Source organism: Ictalurus punctatus, chromosome 28, assembly GCF_001660625.3.
Source record: "Ictalurus punctatus breed USDA103 chromosome 28, Coco_2.0, whole genome shotgun sequence".
NCBI classification, from domain to species: Eukaryota; Metazoa; Chordata; class Actinopteri; order Siluriformes; family Ictaluridae; genus Ictalurus; species Ictalurus punctatus.
The window spans coordinates 8902457-8922871 of NC_030443.2; the positions used below are offsets into that span (position 1 = coordinate 8902457).

The 20415-nt window shown below is 41.4% G+C and overlaps 1 protein-coding gene across 3 annotated transcripts in view; it reads left to right on the forward strand.

Annotated features, from left to right (window-relative positions):
- The window catches only part of scai (suppressor of cancer cell invasion), a 112521-nt gene that overhangs the window by 66107 nt on the left and 25999 nt on the right, over positions 1-20415 (forward strand). The window contains exons 9-11 of one of the 3 annotated variants that reach the window (XM_017459854.3): positions 5379-5531; positions 14354-14494; positions 14584-14685. In XM_017459854.3, the coding sequence (XP_017315343.1) occupies positions 5379-5531; positions 14354-14494; positions 14584-14685 (396 nt within the window). The remainder of the gene's footprint in view (positions 1-5378; positions 5532-14353; positions 14495-14583; positions 14686-20415) is intronic. The other 2 variants (XM_017459855.3, XM_017459856.3) reach the window with 2 other exon arrangements.

Here is a 20415-nt window from a genome sequence, read left to right on the forward strand (position 1 = left end):
CATAATAATTTGCCTTCCTATCATAATACTCACCTGTATCCATTCTTTCATTTCCATATAGTGCCATAACAGAGCTGGATCCCGTAGAAAAGAGAGGCTGGGGCAATATTCCAGATCACATCCTATAATCTCTTGGATATACTCAAGAACCCTAATTCAAAAATCTTGCACTTTAGAACAGAACCATGGAGCATGTGTTAAACCACCCTCCTCAACCCCTTATCACCAGTTAGCAGAAATATATGAACCCAATATATGTAGCCTGCCTGGGGTCCAATAGAAACACTGTAGAATTGTATATTGAATGAGATGTACTCCAAGATTTCTTGACATCACTTTTCGGCATATTTTCAACCAGACTTCCTCACTGATCGTTATATTCAAATCCTTATGGCTCTAAGAGCAGACCGGAAATTATCTGTCATCTTGTCCATTAACATCCTATAGTTTATTGAAGCCTCATGATTTTTCCCATATGCTGTTAATACGGTAGACATGACATCCACCTTTTGTGGAACTTGACTATCTGGGCAATATATTACCTTTAATAGATGTCGTAATTGTAAATATCTCCAAAATTGCATTGCATTAAGTCTGAACGTTTGCCTCAGCTGGCTAAAGGATTTCAATATGTTATTCTCAAAAATATCCTGTAATTTATAAATACACTTCTACCCATTCTTTCCATTCTACCCATAAGAAGGCTGATTTTCCAATGTGCAATTTAGGATTCATCCAGATATTCAAGGCGTCATTCAGGTAGGGGTTACATTTAAATATACCAGAGATCTTCCATACCGACTGGTGTTGCAGACATGACATGGTCATTTACTATTCCATAGAAAAGTTCTCGTTAATCTGAGCGATTGCTTAAATTGGTCAGTGGGATGTCCATTGGAATGGCCTGTAGCAGGTAACTAATTATTGAAAGGCAATTCATTTTAATCACATAAACCTTTCCCAAAGAGATGTGATGACCACCTCCCTACATCATTCAAGATTTTTTGTAATAATGGCTCATAGTTGACCTTTACTAAATCAGTTAGCTTTGGAGGGAAATGAATTCCAAGATAGTGTATCCCCTGATTAGACCACTGAAATGGGGCAGGTAGAAAAAGGGATGTTGAGCAATAGGCTGTTAAAAGGAGAGAATTTCGAAAACACATTAATAATTTCTAATAGACGAGGCACTGATTTCTGGGGCTCAGAAATAAACAGCTGCATAAAGCATCAATTTGTGTGCTGTCCCCCCAGCTTGTATCCCATGGAAATCCCTACTTGCTCTAATGCAGGTTTTCATTCCAACCGAGCAGAAACCATACCCAAGTCTATTGAAAGCCAAGATCCACTGAACAGGAGGAATCAGGTGTGGCTCCTGCTTGATTTGAATGAAAACCTACATCCACACCGGCCCTTTGCAGATAAGATTGGACACCCCTGCTCTAATGGCTGCGGCCAGGGGTTCTAAGGCTAAACAGAAAAAAACAGCGGAGATAGTGGCAATCCTTGCCATGTCCCCTTTGCCAGAGGAAAATAATGCAATATAGTTCTGTTTGTACTAACTGCGGCCTTGGGCTGCGTGTAGAGTAGGCACGTCCAATACATAAAGACTGAAATCTAAAGATTTCTACAATATTAAACAGATAACCCACTCCTCAAAGTCAAATGTTATTTCCATATCCAGCAAGACCTCAGCTATCGTAGAATTATCATCAGCCACTGACCTCATAATATTGACTAGTCTTCTAAATAAATAATAAATGGCGCAGTTATATAGCACTTTTATCCAAAGCGCTTTACACTGTGTCTCATTCACCCATTTACACACACACACTCACACACCAATGGTAGCAGAGCTGCCATGCAAGGCGCTAACCTGCCATCGGGAGCAACTTGGGGTTCAGTGTCTTTCCCAAAGACACTTAGGCATGTGGAGTGATGCGGGCCGGGAATCGAACCATCATCCCTACGATTAGTGGACAACCAACTCTACCAACTGAGCCACAGCCGCCCCTCACAACCGTCCCTCATCTAATTCAGTGAGGGAAATAAATCTTGAATGTGTCAACTTTCTTTTAGTAAATATATTTCCAATGAAGTTATTCACATTAAATTTTCACCAGACATCAGTATTAACTCAAGAAATCCGCAAGTATGAAGAATTCACAACATTAAAGTCCATAAATAAAGTTATGTGTAATAAATTGGAATGACACAGGAAAAAAGTATTGAACACGTAAAGAAAAAGCAGTTCTCCAAGGAAAGGTAAGGCAAGGAACCAGCTGAAATCTGTAAGTAGTTAGAAAGTAATTATACCGCCTATCTGTGCAAATTAATATCAGCTGGGGCAGTAAATTGATGGTCTATAAAAAGGCTTTTCATTACCAAGGTATCACACAAGAAACATCTCATCATGGGTAAATGCAAAGAGCTCTCCCAAGACCTTTGCAATCTAATTGTTGCAAAACATATTGATGGAAACGGATACAGGTGTATTTCAAAACTTCTGAATCTTCATGTAAGCACCATTGGGGCCATTATCTGCAAGTGGAAGCAACATCACTCCATCATCAACCAGCCATGCCCAGGAGCTCCTCGAAAGATTTCTGAGCAGCGAATCAGAAGAATAATCAGAATAGTAGCCTAAGAGCCAAGGACCACTCTGAAAGAGCTCCAGAAACACTCGGAGGCAGCAGGTACCATCGTCACAGAGAAAACAATAGGCGATGCACTCCATCGCCATGGCCTCTATGCACGGTCACCCCAGAAGACTTCATTACTAAAGAAAAGGCATGTCGAAGCTCATTTAAAGTTTGCTACAACTCATTTGGACAAGCCTATGAAATACTGGGAGAGTGTAGTGCTGTCAGATGAGAGAAAAATTTCTGGCTATCATACTAGACACCATGTTTGGAGAAGAAATGGCACTGCACATCACCCTAAAGACACTATACTAACAGTGAAGTTTGGAGGTGGAAGCATCATGGCGTGGGGCTGTTTTTCATCGCATGGCAGACTTCATATAATCGAAGGAACGATGAATGGAGCCCTTTACCGGGAGATTCTTGATGAGAATCTGCTAGCTCAAATCCCCCTTTTCTCATGCCGCTTTCAGCACAAAGTCAGAATTCCCTGATCTCAAAAATCTCACCAGAATTGGTCTGGGTCTGTCCCTGGGGTTATTTCATGGGTCAATAATTCTATACTCCCACTTCAACATCCAACGCCACTCCAACATCTCCAACATCTCCAACATCCGGCGTGACGTTTCCACTAGTGTTGTTGGCAGCTCCCCCATGAACTTCAATACATTCCCACCTTCTCTCCCTTCGGGGATGCTGATAAACAGGAGAGTGTACTGTGGACTTCGATTTTATAGATCCTCCAGTTTATCTCTTAGCTGATCAACCTCACTCTTGCCCACTGAGGTATCTGCTTGCATTTCCCTCCCTAATAGCTCAAGGAATTCCACATGCTTTTCCATATCGTCCATTCTAGTGATCAGAGAGGACAATTTTGTCATCTTTTGTTTGGAGTCCACCTGTGGTAAATTCAATTGATTGTACACGATTTGGAAAGGCACACACCGGTCTATATAAGGTCCCACAGTTAACAATGCATGTCAGAGCACAAACCAAACCATGAAGTCCAAGGAATTGTCTTGAGACCTCCGAGACAGGATTGTATCAAGGCACAGATCTGGGAAAGGGTACAGAAACATTTCTGCAGCATTGAAGCACAGTGGACTCCATCATCCGTAAATGGAAGAAGTTTGGAACTTCCAGGATTCTTCCTAGAGCTGGCCACCCGGCCAAACTGAGCGATCGGGGGAGAAGGGTCTTAGTCAGGGAGGTGACCAAAAACCCGATGGTAACTCTGACAGAGCTCCAGCGTGTCTCTGTGGAGAGAGGAGAACCTTCCAGAAGAACAACCATCTCTGCAGCACTCCACCAATCAGGCCTGTATGGTAGAGTGGCCAGACGGAAGCCACTCCTCAGTACAAGGCACATGACAGCCCACCTGGAGTTTGCCAAAAGGTACCTGAAGGACTCTCAGACCATGAGAAGCAAAATTCTCTGGTCTCATGGCCTGAATGACAAGGGTCATGTCTGGAGGACACCAGGCACCAGTCATCACCTAGCCAATACCATCCCTACAGTGGAGCATGGTGGTGGAAGCATCACGTTGTGGGGATGTTTTTCAGCGGCAGGAACTGGGAGACTAGTCAGGATCAAGGGAAAGATGAATGTAGCAGTGTACAGAGACATCCTTGATGAAAACCTGCTCCAGAGCTCTCTGGACCTCAGACTGGGGCGAAGGTTCATCTTCCAACAGGACAATGACCCTAAGCACACACCCAAGATAACAGAGGAGTGGCTACAGGACAACTCTGTGAATGTCCTTGAGTGGCCTAGCCAGAGCCCAGACTTGAACCCGATTGAACATCTCTGTAGATATCTGAAAATGGCTGTGCACCGACGCTCCCTATCCAACCTGATGGAGCTTGAGAGGTCCTGCAAAGAAGAATGGGAGAAACTGCCCAAAAATAGGTGTGCCAAGCTTGTAGCATCATAGTCAAGAAGACTTGACGCTGTAATTGGTGCCAAAGGTGCTTCAACAAAGTATTGAGCAAAGGCTGTGAATACTTATGTACATGTGCTTTTTTGTTTGTTATTTTTAATAAATCTGCAAAGATTTCAAACAAACTTCTTTCACGTTGTCATTATGGGGTATTGTTTTTAGAATTTTGAGGAAAATAATGAATTTAATCCATTTTGGAATAAGGCTGTAACATAACAAAAGTGAAGCGCTGTGAATACTTTCCGGATGCATTGTATATATTTGCTATATCCTGTGCTGTATCTGGCCTGTGATCTCAGGTGTCTTTTAATGTCCCCTAACACTGGATTTTTCACCTGTTTCAACATTTTACTCATTTAGGATTATGTTAAGTATACTCCTTTATTAAATTTGATCAGTTAGCAGTATTTCAAATATATATTTGATACAATGCGAGCTCCACACTTAAGCGGCCATTCTTCTCCTCAAGGGACTCTATAGACCCTGGTAAATAAAAACATAAAATTGAAGTAGGGTATACTTTCTTTTTCCATGACTGTAAATGGAAATTTTAACTGTTTGCCGAGTTTAGGGTAAATATATAAGAATTTATCTGCAGTTGGTATGTGTGATAACAAACTGCCGCTTGTACATGCCCCCACCTCCACAGTGTGATATTCAGATTGAAAAATATCTGTGTCTATTATTTGGAGCATTTTAATGATGCATTGTTATAAAGCTTTACAAATTCCATGGATTATTTTGTTTGTCTAATCGATTATTTTTTTTGGCTAATGAGTTTTTGCATGGTTCTTTAGGCAGATCCAGTTAGGATCCTGAATGATGACAATGCATTGGTGGTCAAGTCCAATCGAATGCAGGAAGGGGCTGTGCCCCAGCTCGAGCCCGGGATGGTGGTTGGTCAGCTGACATTGGCCGATGCCCTCATTGTCGGCAATTCCAACAGTCAGGTACACTGTATGGACTGAAATCTGTAACATTCTGTGCATTAAAAGGTGTTGAAGCAATCCGTGGAAGATTTCCTATTATTTTAGTGGTTACAATATTTACTGTATGGCAAAACGTATGTGGACACCTGACCATCACACCCATATGTGGGTGTAACACTGTCCCCATGTTCTTGCAGAAATTTGGAAGTCGGAGGGAGGCGCTTTATATTCATTTCAATTTTCAACTTTTTATTCATCCACACCCATGCACACACAGCTCCAAGCTGGTTGCACTCTCTCTCCCGAGGCACTCATCTCTCTTCTTTTTTATCTTCGCCTCCACTCACTGCAACACAGGACATTCATTAACAGAATTCCCCCAGGTGTGCATTCATTACCAATCACCTTCTCTGGCCCCACCCTACATTCACAAACTGGTGCTTGAGCACGCCCCCACTTCCACATATACCCATGCCTGGAGGGTGAGGACCACCCATTTGATGTCGAGACACTCCTTTTTTATCATGTTGTACTTAGTCTCACATGGAGAGCTTGTGGCTGATGTACAGCACGTGGTGCTCCTCCCTCTCCTCTACCTGGGACATCATGGCCCCAACACAATGTCTGATTCGTCTGTCTGTAAAACAAGGGAGAGAGAAGTCAGGAGAATGTAAGAATGGTCCACCACAGAGTGCAGGTTTTACCTGAGTGAAACTCCATCCACTGAACAGGATCTGGCGCTCCCTTTTTAGTGAGATCAGTCAGCGGGCTGGTGACGATCGAAAAATTAGGCACAAAACTTGGATAATAGCCAGCCAGCCCCAGAAACTGTCTCACCTCTTTTTTGGTCTTGGGTCTTAGGCAAGCCATGCTGTCTTATCAATTTGGGGACGCACCTGCCCATGACCAAAGTTGAAGCCCAGATAACATACTTCCACCTGTCCAATCACACATAACCCAGGGCCTGAACAACTCAAAAGGAAGGGTCACGAATTGGTAAAACAAAAATGAAAAACCCCACCTCTATCCGTTCCCCTTACCTCATAGTCGATGTCCCTGATCTGCTGTATGACCTCAAAGGGTTCTTGCCAATTGGCAAGTAATTTGGAGCTTGATGTGGGTACCAAAACAAGCTCTTTACCTCCTGGTGCAAACTCATGTAGCCGAGTACCCCTGTTACACAGCGAGGCTTGACGTCTTGCACCTGACACAAATTCTCCTGTGTTATGTGACTTAAGGTCATGTAAGGTCAGCCCATCCAACTGCAGATGGTAAATACTGGTGCAAATCAGTTTAATCCCCAGCAATTCATAAAGCTTGTGAAGTGTTTGTGACATGCCAAAAAGACATGCCCTGATCAGTCAAGATCCCTTTCAGGATCCTGACTCGGGAGATAATATGGAAGAGTACCCCCTCAACATTACGTGCAGAGATGTTGCGGAGAGGCACTGCTTATGGGTGTCGTGTTACATATTCCACTACAACCCTTGGCAAAAAATTATGGAATCACCACTCTTAGAAGATGCTCACCAAGCTTTTTTACTTCGTAGCATATAAACAAATCACAGATATGACACAAAACAAATTTTGTTTAATAGCTGGATATTTTGGCTTCGTGAAACATACCTCAAACAAATTAAATTCGATTGTTTTAAGTGATGGCATATTTTTTTCAGATCAAATACAGGAAAAAACTATTGAATCACTCAGTGTTGAAGAAAAAATTATGGAATCATGAACAAAAAAAAGTCTATTAGTACTTTGTTGCTCCTCCTCTGACTTTTATGACAGCCTGAATTCTTTGAGGCATGGACTTCACTCATAAAAACAATATTCTCCATCAAGCTGGTTCCAGTATTCTCGATTAGCGGTTGACAGATTAGCTTTGCAGGATGGAGCTTTGTTATGGACCAATTTTTTTACATTTCCACAATAAATTTTCAATCGCATTGAGATCCGGACAGTTTGCTGGTCATGTCATTGAGTTGATATGCCTTCCCTGAAGAAAAGCTTAATCACTTTTTTGCACTGTGGTAAGATGCATTATCATCCTGAAAAATCAATTCATCATCATTAAACCTATTTTCTATCAATGGAATGAGAAAAGTGTCCAAAATTTCAATGTGCATTGATTGTTGAGGTCTCGCCTGGTCCTCTACATGACATGCAACCCTATGTCTTAATGAGTGGGGGAATTTGATTGTTTTCTTCAGGCAGTCATCTTTATATGTTTCATTAGAACAGCACCAGACAACGGTTCCAGCATCATCTCCATGGCCGATGCAGATTTGTGATTCAGCACTGAATATCACTTTCATCCAATCATCCACACTCCATGATTGCTTCTTTTTAGCCCACTGTAACTTTGTTTTCTTCTGTTTTGATGTTAGTGCTGGTTTTCATTTGGCTTTTCTGTGTGTTCATTCAGCCAATTTCTTACAGTTCACAGAGGGCCATTAATTTTGGGGTACCCAGTGGATTCACCAGCTGACATTCACGACATGCCACACACCACCTGCAAACATCGCCGCAAATGCCCGGCCAATAGAAGCGGGCCATGAGTCGGTTTGATGTTTTGTCCTGTACTAAGTGCCCCGCCATCGAATTATGGCGAGCCACCTGGAAAAACAGTTCCTGGTGGCTCTTCAGGACCAACAGTTGGGTCATTTCTTCCTGTGTTTGAGTGTTCTGAGTCACTCAATATAACCTATTCTTATTAGTTGAAAAGTAGGGGTGGGAGAGCGCAACATTAGGATTTTTAATTTGCTGATCATCAGTTACTCTCATTTGGTTGAAGGCGTATCTTAGGGTCTAGTCGCACAACTGTTCCAAGGGGAAATGGAGAGGGGAATCCCTGCCAAGAGGGCAGTGATGTGCCAGGGCTCCCACCAATGCCCAGCCCAGACTTTACTTCCGCAACTGTAGCCCTAAGTTTACTGAGTCTGAGGAAACAGACTGAGAGGAATGGGAAGGGATGGGTGCAGGGAACTGGTTTCAGTGGGGGTTGCACCCGTTTCTGTGATGCTGGGATGGAGAAAGGAGGAGGAGGGAAAGGATGAGAGGAAGACGGAGAGAAGGGGGGTTCATCTGCCCCCGCATATACCGTCAGGTGATCCTCTGCAAGCTGGACCACTTCATCCACAGACGCTGGTCTGTGGCACTGGACCTACTCAACCATCCCCTCCAGTAGTCAGGCGATGAACTGCTCCACTACCATGAGGTCAATCACTCCTACAGCGCTGCGTCTTTCTGCCAGCAACCATCTTCGCCAGGTGTCCCTGAGCTTCTGGATGAACATGAATGGGCAGCCAAGCTCACAGAGGGTCAGCTAGAGGAAGCGTTGACAGTGCTCTTCAGGTGTGCGCATGAATTAAATTAATCTGTATCATCTGATGTCTAAGAAGATGTTGCCGCGGAGCATCAGAGCCCAAACACTTCTCTGGATACAGGGCTCCTCCGTCTTCTGTCATCTGTCCAAGTGAAAAAAGCAAACATACTGTCACTTCTTCAATTCAATTCAATTCAATTCAATTTTTTTTGTATTGCGCTTTTTACAATGGGCATTGTCTCAAAGCACCTTTACAGAAACATATAAACCCGGTTGGTATAAAGATTTTAAATGTGCGAAGTTATCCCAATTGAGCAAGCCGGTGGCGACGGTGGCAAGGTAAAACTCCCTAAGATGTTAAGAGGAAGAAACCTTGAGAGGAACCAGACTCAGAAGGGAACCCATCCTCATCTGGGTAACAACGGATAGTGTAAAAGTAAAGGAAAGTTCATTGGAGTCTGTATGGCCTTAGAAGCAAAAGTAGTCCCAACAACCACAGTGCATGTGTCTGTCTGGAATTGGAGTAGATGAGAGCTCCATCCGGATGTAGGGCATCCGAACGGATCAGGCAGGTCTGGAGAGCAGAAAGGATCAGGATCTCTAGTATCTCCTTAAAATCATGTGTGGCTCGACAGAAGGAGAGCGGGAGAGAAGAGATTGTTAAGACTGTGCTTTGCATAACAGAAGTCCACTCATGGTAGGCTTGAGTAAACAAATACTTTTCAAGCCTAGACTTAAAAACTGAGACTGTGTCCGAGTCCCGAACACTAACTGGAAGGCTATTACATAACTGTGGGGCTTTATAAAAGAAATCTCTTCCCCCTGCTGTAGCCTTCGCTATTCGAGGTACCATCAAATAGCCTGCACCTTTTGATCTATGGCATGGCAGATCATAGAAAACCAAAAGTTCGCTTAGATACTGTGGCACGAGACCGTTTAATGCTTTTTAAATTAATAATAGTATTTTATAATTAATGCGTGATTTCACTGGGAGCCAATGCAGTGTTGATAAGATCGGGGTGATGTGGTCGTATCTTCTGGTTCTAGTTAGGACTCTAACAGTTGCATTCTGGACTAACTGGAGTTTGTTTATGCACCTACTGGAACATTCAGACAGTATAGCATTACAATACTCTAGTCTAGAGGTGACAAAAGCATGAACTAAAATTTCTGCATCATGTAGTGACAATATATTTCTTATCTTAGGCTATCCTAGTAATATTATCTACATGAGCATCAAATGATAGACTGGAGTCAATAATCACTCCAAGGTCTTTTACTGCTGCACATGATGAAACGGAAAGTCCATCCAGAGTTACTATGTGACCAGAAAGCTTACTTCTAGCTACACGTGGTTCTAGTACAAGTACTTCTGTCTTATCAGAATTAAGTAAGAGGAAGTTAATAAGCATCCAATGTCTAACGTCTTTTACACATTCCTCAACTTTATTAAGCTGCTGTCTGTCATCTGGCTTTGCTGAAACATACAACTGTGCATCATCAGCATAAAAGTGGGAGCTAATTCCATGTTTACGAATAATTTGACCTAGAGGTAGCATATATAAAGTAAAAAGCAGTGGGCCTAAAACAGAACCTTTTGGAACACCAAATTTAACCTCGGTATGCGTGGAGAAGTCGCCATTTACATCTACGAACTGATAACGATCGGTCAAATAAGACCTGAGCCAGGAGAGGACCGTTCCCTTAATGCCAACAACATTTTCTAATCTATCAAGGAGAATAGAATGATCTATAGTATCAAAAGCTGCGCTAAGGTCAAGTAATAAGCAACGAGACACAACCTTGTTCAGTAGTAGGTCATTTACTACTTTAACCAGCGCTGTCTCTGTGCTATTATGAGGTCTAAACCCCGACTGATACACTTCATGAATGTTGGTCCTGTGTAAGTACGAGCATAGCTGCTGTGCTACAACCTTTTCTAATATCTTAGGATATTAGAAAAACAGGAGATTTGATACAGTTCTATAGCTTGACAGTTGAGAGGGGTCAGGGTCAGCTTTTTTAATCAGGGGTTTAGTAACTGCTAATTTAAATGATTTTGGTACATAGCCAGTGCTAAGGGAAGAATTAATTATGTTTAGAAGCAGTTCAATTACTCCAGGACAAATCTGTTTAAAGAAACATGTAAGTAAAGGATCAAGTATGCAAGTTGATGATTTCGCTGAAGAGATTAATGAAGCTAGTTCAGTCTCTCCTAAGGGGAGTAAAACTGCCTGGTTTTAATTTAACAACCTGAATTTCACATGTAATATTTTCAACTTTACCAATGAAAAAATTCATGAAATCTTCGCTGCTATGTAATGATTGTGTGCTTCTTTCTGTGTTGAATAGAAATCTCGAATTGTTTTCTTATCTCCTATTAAGGTGCAGATTTAGACTTTTCTAGCATCACTAAGAGATTTTCTATAGTTCAAGAAGCTCTCCTTCCATGCTGTTTGAAATACTACCAATTTGGTTTGACACCATTTATTTTCTAATTGTCAAGTGGTCTGTTTTAAGGTATGCATTTGATCGTTATACCAGGGTGCTAGCTTTTTCTCTCTAATTAATTTTTCTTTTGAGTGGAGCCACTCTATCTAGCATGTAGCGGAGCGTTGACTCTAAAGCATTTAGTCGCCTGATCGAGTTCTATGGGATCAGACGGTGATCCAAATCTAATTGATGTCTCTGGGAGGTTATTGATGAAGCTCTGTGCAGTATGTGAAGTTAAAGTACGTTTTACATGGTAGCGAGGCATATTATGATCAATACATATTATGAATGAGATAAGATAATGGCCTGAAACAACTTCAGACTGTGGAAAAATTACAATATTTTCTAGATTTAATTCGTATGTTAGTATTACGTCAAGAGTGTGACCACCATTATGTCCTATTACATTCTGATTTACCCCTACTGAATCTAAGATGTTCTCAGAGGGTCTTCCGGGTTATCAAAATGAATATTAAAATCACCAATGATTAATGCTTTATCTACAGAAACAACCAGGTTTGAGATAAAATCTGAAAATTCACTAAGGAATTCAGTATATGGCCCTGGGGGTCTGTAAATAACAATTAGAGGAATTGACGTATTTTTGTGACTACATAAGCTATACCGGTATAAAGAATTTCAAAAGAATTTAATTTATGAGTAGGTTTTTGTGTGGCGCCTAGATTTTGACTATGGATGATTCCGACAGCTCCTCCTCTACCAGTTAAACGAGGCTGATGTACATAACTGTATCCAGGAGGACTGGCTTCATTTAATGCTATGTACCCGTTTGGTTTAATCCAAGTTTCTGTTAAACACATTATGTTACATGCCTGATCAGTAATGATTTCCTTAACAATAAAAGCTTTAGACGTAAGAGATCTAATGTTTAATAGTCCTATCTTCAGATCAGAGGTGCTGGATATGCATTCAGTATGAACTAATTTTATATTAATTAGGCTACTAAAACAAACTTTCTGAAATTTTCTATGTATTTGTATAGCTCGGGGAACAGACACAGTCTCTATAGATTTTACAACAAGTGCTGAACTATTAATTGAACATTGATTTTGATAAATGTTGTTATTGTTGAAAGATGTACTTACGGTAGGTAGTCACTTGCTGTGTAGAGTCTTGGAGATGTCTGACAGTAGTTCTGCTCCGATGCTGCTGGGGTGCAGGCCATCAGGACGAAACAACCTAGGATGCCCCCAGAACAGATTCCAATTATTAACAAACAGCAGATTCTGTTCATTACACCAAGAAACTAACCAGTCATTCAAAGCGAGAAGTCTACTGAACCTTTCAGCTCCACGTCTGTATGTGGGAGGAGGTCCAGCGACGATATACTTCGTGGTGGGCACACGGCCTCCTACCGTCTGAGTCAGGCTCGTGAAGTCCCTATTCAGAACCTCCGTCTGCCGCAGTCTGATGTCGTTCACCCCTGCTTCCAGAACGACCGCTCCAATGCTTTCATCCTTCTTCAGGATTCCTGTTACCTGCGCAGCGACATCAAGGACACGAGCACCAGAAAAACTTGGGAAAATGTGTGCGCACCTTACCCTTAAATGAAGCGACGCAGACATTTCAGACAGTGGAGTCCCCGACAATCACAGCGTTTGGTCTGGTCTGACAAAGAGGGGCGAAGCGGTTCCTGGTTGGGATCTCAAACGTTACGGGTGGTGTGGTGGGAGAGGTCCTCGCCCGGGGCCTTCCGACGCTGGTTCACCCAAGGTCGGTGGTGTGTCGGCACCGGCGTGAGGGAGACCTGGGCTGGATAAGTCTTGGGTGCACGGTCCCTGCACAGAGAAACACATGGCGTAGAGGGGCTGGGAGTAGTAATACCACGCTGCGTGCTTACCTTGGATTTATAAGCGGAAGCACAAGCTGTATCCAGTGCGGTTCTTTGCTCTTGCAGCTGCGCCTGCTTGTTGAGTAGGCTGCGGATCTGTTTCTCCATGGTCTCCAGTTCCAACAGCACCATGTGCAGCTCAAGTGACTCCTCATCTGCACTCAAAAGCGGAGAAACAACAGACATATTTGCTTTTAAAACCGTGATAAATGAGATAAATGTGAAAAGTAAACAAGCCTAGCGGTAAGGTGATGCTAGGGGGCTACGAGCTAGTCGCGGATGTTTGTAGATCCAATGAAACTTAGCAACAGCGCAACATTACCGTTGTTTTAATCTAAAATAGTATCAGTTATATTTGTAAACGTTTAAAAATGATATTTTTAAAGTATAGAGATTTAGAAAAAAAATAGCGTCGGCTCAAGGGACACTGCTTCCTGCTACAGTACTTCCTGCGACACTGCTTCTTGCTTCTGTATTTTCTTTAGAATCAAAGCTTATAACCAAAATCAAAGGGCTCCTTCATTTTGGGGATGCGGATGGAGATTTTATGGCGTCACATCCACATTTAGCTCTAATGTGCAGTTTATGGTAAAAACACAGCTGTTCTTAAAAAACCTTTTGTTTGTGCCAATTATTAAGGCAAACTCTAACTGCACAAACAATGCCAGTTTTTAGTGAGTCCATAATTATTAACATTAACTATGAGATGTTAAATGGTAGTGTCGATAGATGTTATGAGTACAAGCTAGTCAGCTGAAAAAACAACCCAAATGGCTAACCAGAAGTCTTGCACAAACAACTTCAAACAGACATATGAAAATAAGGTGGGTACTGATTACATTGTTTTTTGACATTGTGATTTTTTGATTATTATTTGTATTATGCTCATAATGAAAAATAGTTCGTTTAGTTTGATAGTTTTAAGTATATTAGTTATTTTATTTTATGTGTGTGTTTAAATATTTATTCATAGTGCACATTGTGCATCCTTGATTTTTCTCTGAATGTGCATCACTTACAGCAGTGAGATTAATTTAGGCTTCCCCAAGTAGCTTGCAACAACACTTTTCTATCAGAGAAAAATTCCAAAATCTTATATTCAGCAGCTTTAAAACACGCAATTAAATATAAACACACAAGCGGTGATTTTTAAAAAATCTCTTTTCTCAGGTGAAGTTCAGCGAGTTGACCATCGACATGTTTCGCATGCTCCAGGCCCTTGAGCGAGAACCTGTGAATCTTGCCACCCAAACCACCAAACCAGGGACACTTGTAAGAGAAGACTCTTGCACTCTCCCCATCTCTCTCACCGTTGAGTGTTCTTTTTAGCTCTTTTTTCCTATCCCTTTCTCCCTTTCACTCTCTATCACACTCTTAGGCTTTCATCTCTCTCTTTTCAGGAACCCAGCGAAAAGCCAGCCAAGCGGGAGAACCCTCACAAATACCTTCTATACAAACCCACTTTCAGCCAACTTTACACCTTCCTTTCAGCCTCCTTCAAGGTCAGCACACATTTCCTGCACACATCACCTTTGTGTCTGTCTGTCTGTATGTGTAGTTGCCGCTTGCATAAATGACCCAATCAAATGTACTCAAATCTAAATACAGTGAGTTTGGAAAGTACCGTAGGTAGTCAACCAGAATGTCTATTGCCATTACAAACCAGTCACATTACCAAATACAAACCACATTACCAAATACAAACCACATTACCAAATACAAACCAGTCACATGTGAAAGTCATTCACAAAATTACTACCAGGTGGGGCAAACGGACAGATTGCAAATCGTCTGGAAGTGTGACGTTTTTGGTCTGTAATGGAGATCACGTACTGGAATAAATTGATAGTAACAAAAATATAACATTTAAAAAAATATATTTTTATTATAACATCATTGTTTTTGTTATTTTGTTAAATTAAAATCAGCAGTGACTGATTTCATGTTATTGTTATTTTCAGTGTTCTCGAACCGGAACAAAGAATACAGTTTTTGCTCCATTTTCGCTTGTACTCCATCACTCCCCGTCCATGCTTATTTATGTTATTTAAAAGGTTAATTTCACATATTCAATTAAATTTTTTTCCTCATGTCTGTTAAAATGTAGTCACGTTAGTTCTAGCCAAAGAACACAAAACATGCAAATCAAACTTTAATGGGGCGGGTTCAATACAAAGGTGGAAACGGTACCAAGCTGGGCCCGTTATCCAAATGGATAATAGATGGAAAATACAAGAACTAAAATCCCAGCCTGGAGATAAAAGATGAGTTAGGCTTGGCTGAAATACAAGCTCAAATAATACCGCCAACAGCAGGGCAAGAACCAAGGAGCCCTGCGCCGACACACTAACCACTGGACTATCCGCAGGTATAGTGAATTGTGAGCAGATGTTTTTACAGGGTAGCTATGAATGAATAAATATCAAATAAACATAAATCAAAACAGGGTGGATTTTGAATTGTGTTTAATTTTAACACCATGTAATTATTATGTACATTTTGTTAAAGATCAAATCAGGAGATGTGCATCATGTTTGTTTTTTGGACACATAATTTACAAAGAGATTTGGATATGAGATAATTTAGAAGACAAGCATTGACAAATGAGGAAATTTTATTTAGCCGATGCTCTTAAATTGGATTACAAAAAAGTTCTTTAACTTCATGTGTGGGGCTGCAGTGGATAGTTTTTGTGTTTCCCAGCCACTGGGTTAGTGGCTTTGTGACAAACAATAGAAAATATTATTATGAAAATAATAATAAAAATGTTAAGTAAATGTGAATGGGTTAACACTGGAATCCCTAGAAATACATGAGAATCCTCGTACCCACCAAATGAGGAGCCCTTCCTCTTACTCCACCCATAAGCTGACATAATCAGGGCTCGACATTAAGACTTGTCTCAGACAAGTGAATGTTTTTGGACGGACAAAATGAATGAGAATTGCAAACGGAATGTCAATAACAAAAAATATAATAATAATAATAACTGGCTTTAATTGTGATATAGCCTTTGTGATACAGTCAGTTATAACCAAGTTCACATTCTTCTGCTGATGAAAATAATCTAGAGCACATAGGCTGCTGCATACAGTGAAAACCAGGAAAGTGCAGGTTTATACAAGCGGTTGCTTAGAAACAAGCTTGACCAATCAGAATTTGATTCAACTTTACCGTCAGAAAACAGCAGCGAAGCGCATCTTTTTTAATTTTCTAAAAAACAATGTTTCTCAAACCTTTGCAGCCCGGGCCAACACCACTACCACAACATGAAGGCAAACATGATTTGAAAAATTAAGTTTATGCATTTGCTTCTTTCCATGACCACAGCAGTGCTGTTGCCAGCTACCACATCACTGTTTGGTGTGGTGTTGTTTATAGTTGAATGATTCATGTAAGGTGTTATGAGCTGATAGATCACTGATGAGCGTATATTGATTCTAAATAATTATATTTACACCACAATTGAAAAAAAAATTACTTTATTCTCTCCGGGAAATAACTTCTTTTATTTGGACAAGTGAATGACAAATTTACTTGTCAGAAGGACAACCACATGACACTGCTTAAAGTCAAGCCCTGCCTATGGTGAAGCAGAGCAGTGCTAGAATCATGCTATGGGGGTGCTTCTCAGCAACAGGGATGGGAAGACTGGTCAGAATTGAGGGAAGGATGACCGCAGCCAAATACAGAGAGGTCCTTGAAGAAAACCTGCTCCAGAGTGCACACAACCTCTGACTGGCATGAAAGTTCAGCTTTCATTACACCAACAATCCAAAGCATACACCCAAAACAATGCTGGACATCTTTAGTTTCAGTGACACCGACTGGCATACTTGGACGAAGCCATTCAGCTAGCACAGGATCACCTGACGGCATCTTCAGTGGCAGACAGCTTTCTAGTTTCTCTCTCTTTCTCTCTGTCTCTCTTTTCCTTCTCTAATTCCAGCGTCCCATGACCGAGGTACCAAGAAACTGAAACTGGCCGCCTGAACCCGGTTTCTGCTCTTATTCTTCTTCTTCACCAATGTCTTCCCCAGTTGCCACTACTGGGGCAAAGCCCAGGCAGGATTGCTAGTTTGGTGGGGAAGCCAGGCATCTCTAGGATGAGTGTGCCATCATGGAAGTGGGAACACCAATACAGATATCCCACAATCTTCAGGCCTCCCACGATCGAGCAGAAATGTACTGTGTGTCAGGGAGTATACAAGGGAGTACCCCTCAGGCCTTGGTGGACTCTGGGTACAACCAGATCAAAGTCCATCAAAGCCTGATTCAATGCCAGGCATTGGGAAATGCATGATTGGTGAAAGTAACGCGTGTGCACAGGGATGTTTAGGAGTATCCACTAGGAGCCAATCATGATTACATTCTATGGGTCAAAAGCATAGAGTGGAGGCGGTGTTTGTTTGGAGTTGTTTGCCTCACCCAGCCACTAATTCTTGGGACAATTTGGCCAGGGTTTTGGGCATTAGTACGAGAAATGTTTGTGGATGTGTAGTGCAGTAGTGTGGAATGTGCACAGCATAGCTGGGGAGGCAGTGCCGGGACCATCAGTGTCAGCTCTACATCAGTGGGACACAGAGGGTGGGGAGGGCTCTGCTCCTCCACGCTTTGCAGGGATTGCCCTCTGAGATTTCCCCTTGGAGCAGTGAGAGCAATTGATGGTGAGCAAATTCAGCTTAATGTTGCTGCTCATCATAATACCATGGCTAGGAATTTGGGGCAGGATAATACACTAAACCATCTCATGACCTACTTTTATTGGGTGGGCATTTGCAGTGCTATGTTTGCAGGTGGTGTGTGGCATGATATAAATGTCAGCTGGTGAACCTGCCAGCCAACCCAAAAGTGCCATTGCACCCCCTTCCACTGACTGCGGTCGCCTTTGAAAGAATTAGCATGGACATCATCAGGTCATTAGAACTAACTGCACAAGGGCATTGCTTTGTGCTAATTTGGACTACGCAAGGTGATACCTGGAAGCCATGCCTCTTCTCAACATCTCAACATGCAGCATTGTGGAGGCACTGTAGTCAGTTGAGCCAGGTGGTGGGGGTATGTGGCAGTGGGGGCATGGTCAAGTGTCAGCTGCAGTCAGAGTCTGAATTAATAGTATCTTTGCTGCAACTTGTCCAATATGAAGCTGCACATCTGCTCACCACGACCAAGCACAGGTAATGCATCACACCAGTGCTGACCACTATTCGTTGGTTACCAGTGCGTCAAGGTCACATATGTAAATAAAGTCAAGAAAAAAATCAATATGATCTAAAACTTTTATTTAGCATTTATTTTAGAGCTTAAAAACATGTTCAATGTTTGGATTTGTGTTAATTAAATAAATAAATAAAAGATCACTGTCCCTGATGCAGGTAACATTACATCACAATAGCTAGGGCAGTGGTTCTCACACTGGGGGCCGCCAGATGGTGCCGGGGGCACATATAGATTTGTTGTTGTTGTTTGTTTTACCTGTATGTAAGTCTGGATTGTGAACATTTGAACTATGATGTACATAAAAATGAGAAATATTAATAAATGAAATCAGTTATACACAGCACACTAAGACACACCAAACAGAGACATCCATTGATATACTAGTGTACAGTACTGTTAGCCACACACTGATAAAACCTAAGACTATTTAAAATGGATACGTTTTTAGGTAGAGGACATAGTCTCTTAGCTGAGGAAGTTAATGCAGAAGAGTCTAGCATGAAAAAAAAAATTGCGAAAATTTGGCAACTCTATGGGGGCACAAAGGGATGCACCCTACACAAGGGGGGCCTTAGTCTGAAGAATTTGAGAACCACTGATCTAGGATGACCATATTCTGGTTTTCCAAAAGGAGGACACCATTTTTTTTGGGAGCGTGGGGAGTGGCTTAATAGCGTTCAAAAGAGTGTTACTATGAATACAGACTTTAATACACTGAAAAAGACACATTATTTGCATCACATAAATATATATAAATAAAATTGGTTTCACTCTGCCCACGTTTTACATTTTTTCATACATTCTTTTGAATGTTCATAGAATAAAATAAAATATCAGATGCCATGAATGTACCTTCTGCAGTCATTCACACATTTGAATAACCATGTTATGCAAAGCAATGTGATAATATGAAATAAAAAATTACCTTATATGGCCATGGGCATTCTTTCGACCCAGGACAGCTGTCATTTGCTGCTATGTTGACACCATACACAACAGCACTTCACCGTCGCCTGTTCACTGAGAGTAGGCTAATGGTTGATATACAGAATACAATACAATAGTTGCTGCAAGCCTTTTATAATCGACCAATTGGTGTGTGAGAAGGCGGGAATTATAGCACACACGACACATGTTATTAGACCATGCACATCCATAGATGCCAATTCCGCTTATAATACACGACTTTGGGCTTCTTATGTTTTTTAAGTTGCATTTAAAAAATCACAGGTCACGGATTGTTGTTTTTTGGGGCTTATTTTATAAAAATCTGACAAGCAACTTAGCTTCTTAATATTTATGGTTGCTGTTTTCTCCAATGCATTGATTGACACTGTCTGCTCACAGCTAATAGCCAATCAGTGCAATAATATAAGTGCTGTTGCGTAATTTGTCAAACATTCCGCCCCTGCCTCCTCCTCATTGGACAAAAATCACGTTCAATATGCAGGCGTGTGACGCTGTAATCGATGCGATGATAGTTAGTAGTAGACGTAAATAGACGTGTCAATTTCCACAAACAATGCCTCCAACAAAGTGGTCAAAGTATATCAAAAAGTACAACAAAGACTGGGAAAAGGATACACAACTTAAAGACTGGATAGGTCAAGTGATCAAAGTAAAGTGAATGTGCAGGTACTGTAAAAGAAGCAATCGCAACAACACTGACACTTTCTTGACAGTAACGGTCTTGATTTCAAGAAGTGAACTGATTGTTGTATTGTCATGGTTGGACGGAAAAACTCAGTTTAGTACTCACTTCCTCAAAAAGAACGAGAAACTACAACTGCTAAAATGTGTCATTCAATTCAACTTTGAATTGAATTGAAACACTTCCTTGCAATCTTGAGTTTTAATTTCACAACTGGTTTTCTCTCAGTGCACTGAGGTGCAGAGAATATGCCAAAATTTACGAATTAATCAACCCCAGTGAAATGCTAGCTGCTAGTGCAGCTAGTGCAGCTTTCAGGCACTAGGTGGCTTTCCATATATGACTGCTGTGTTCATGTACT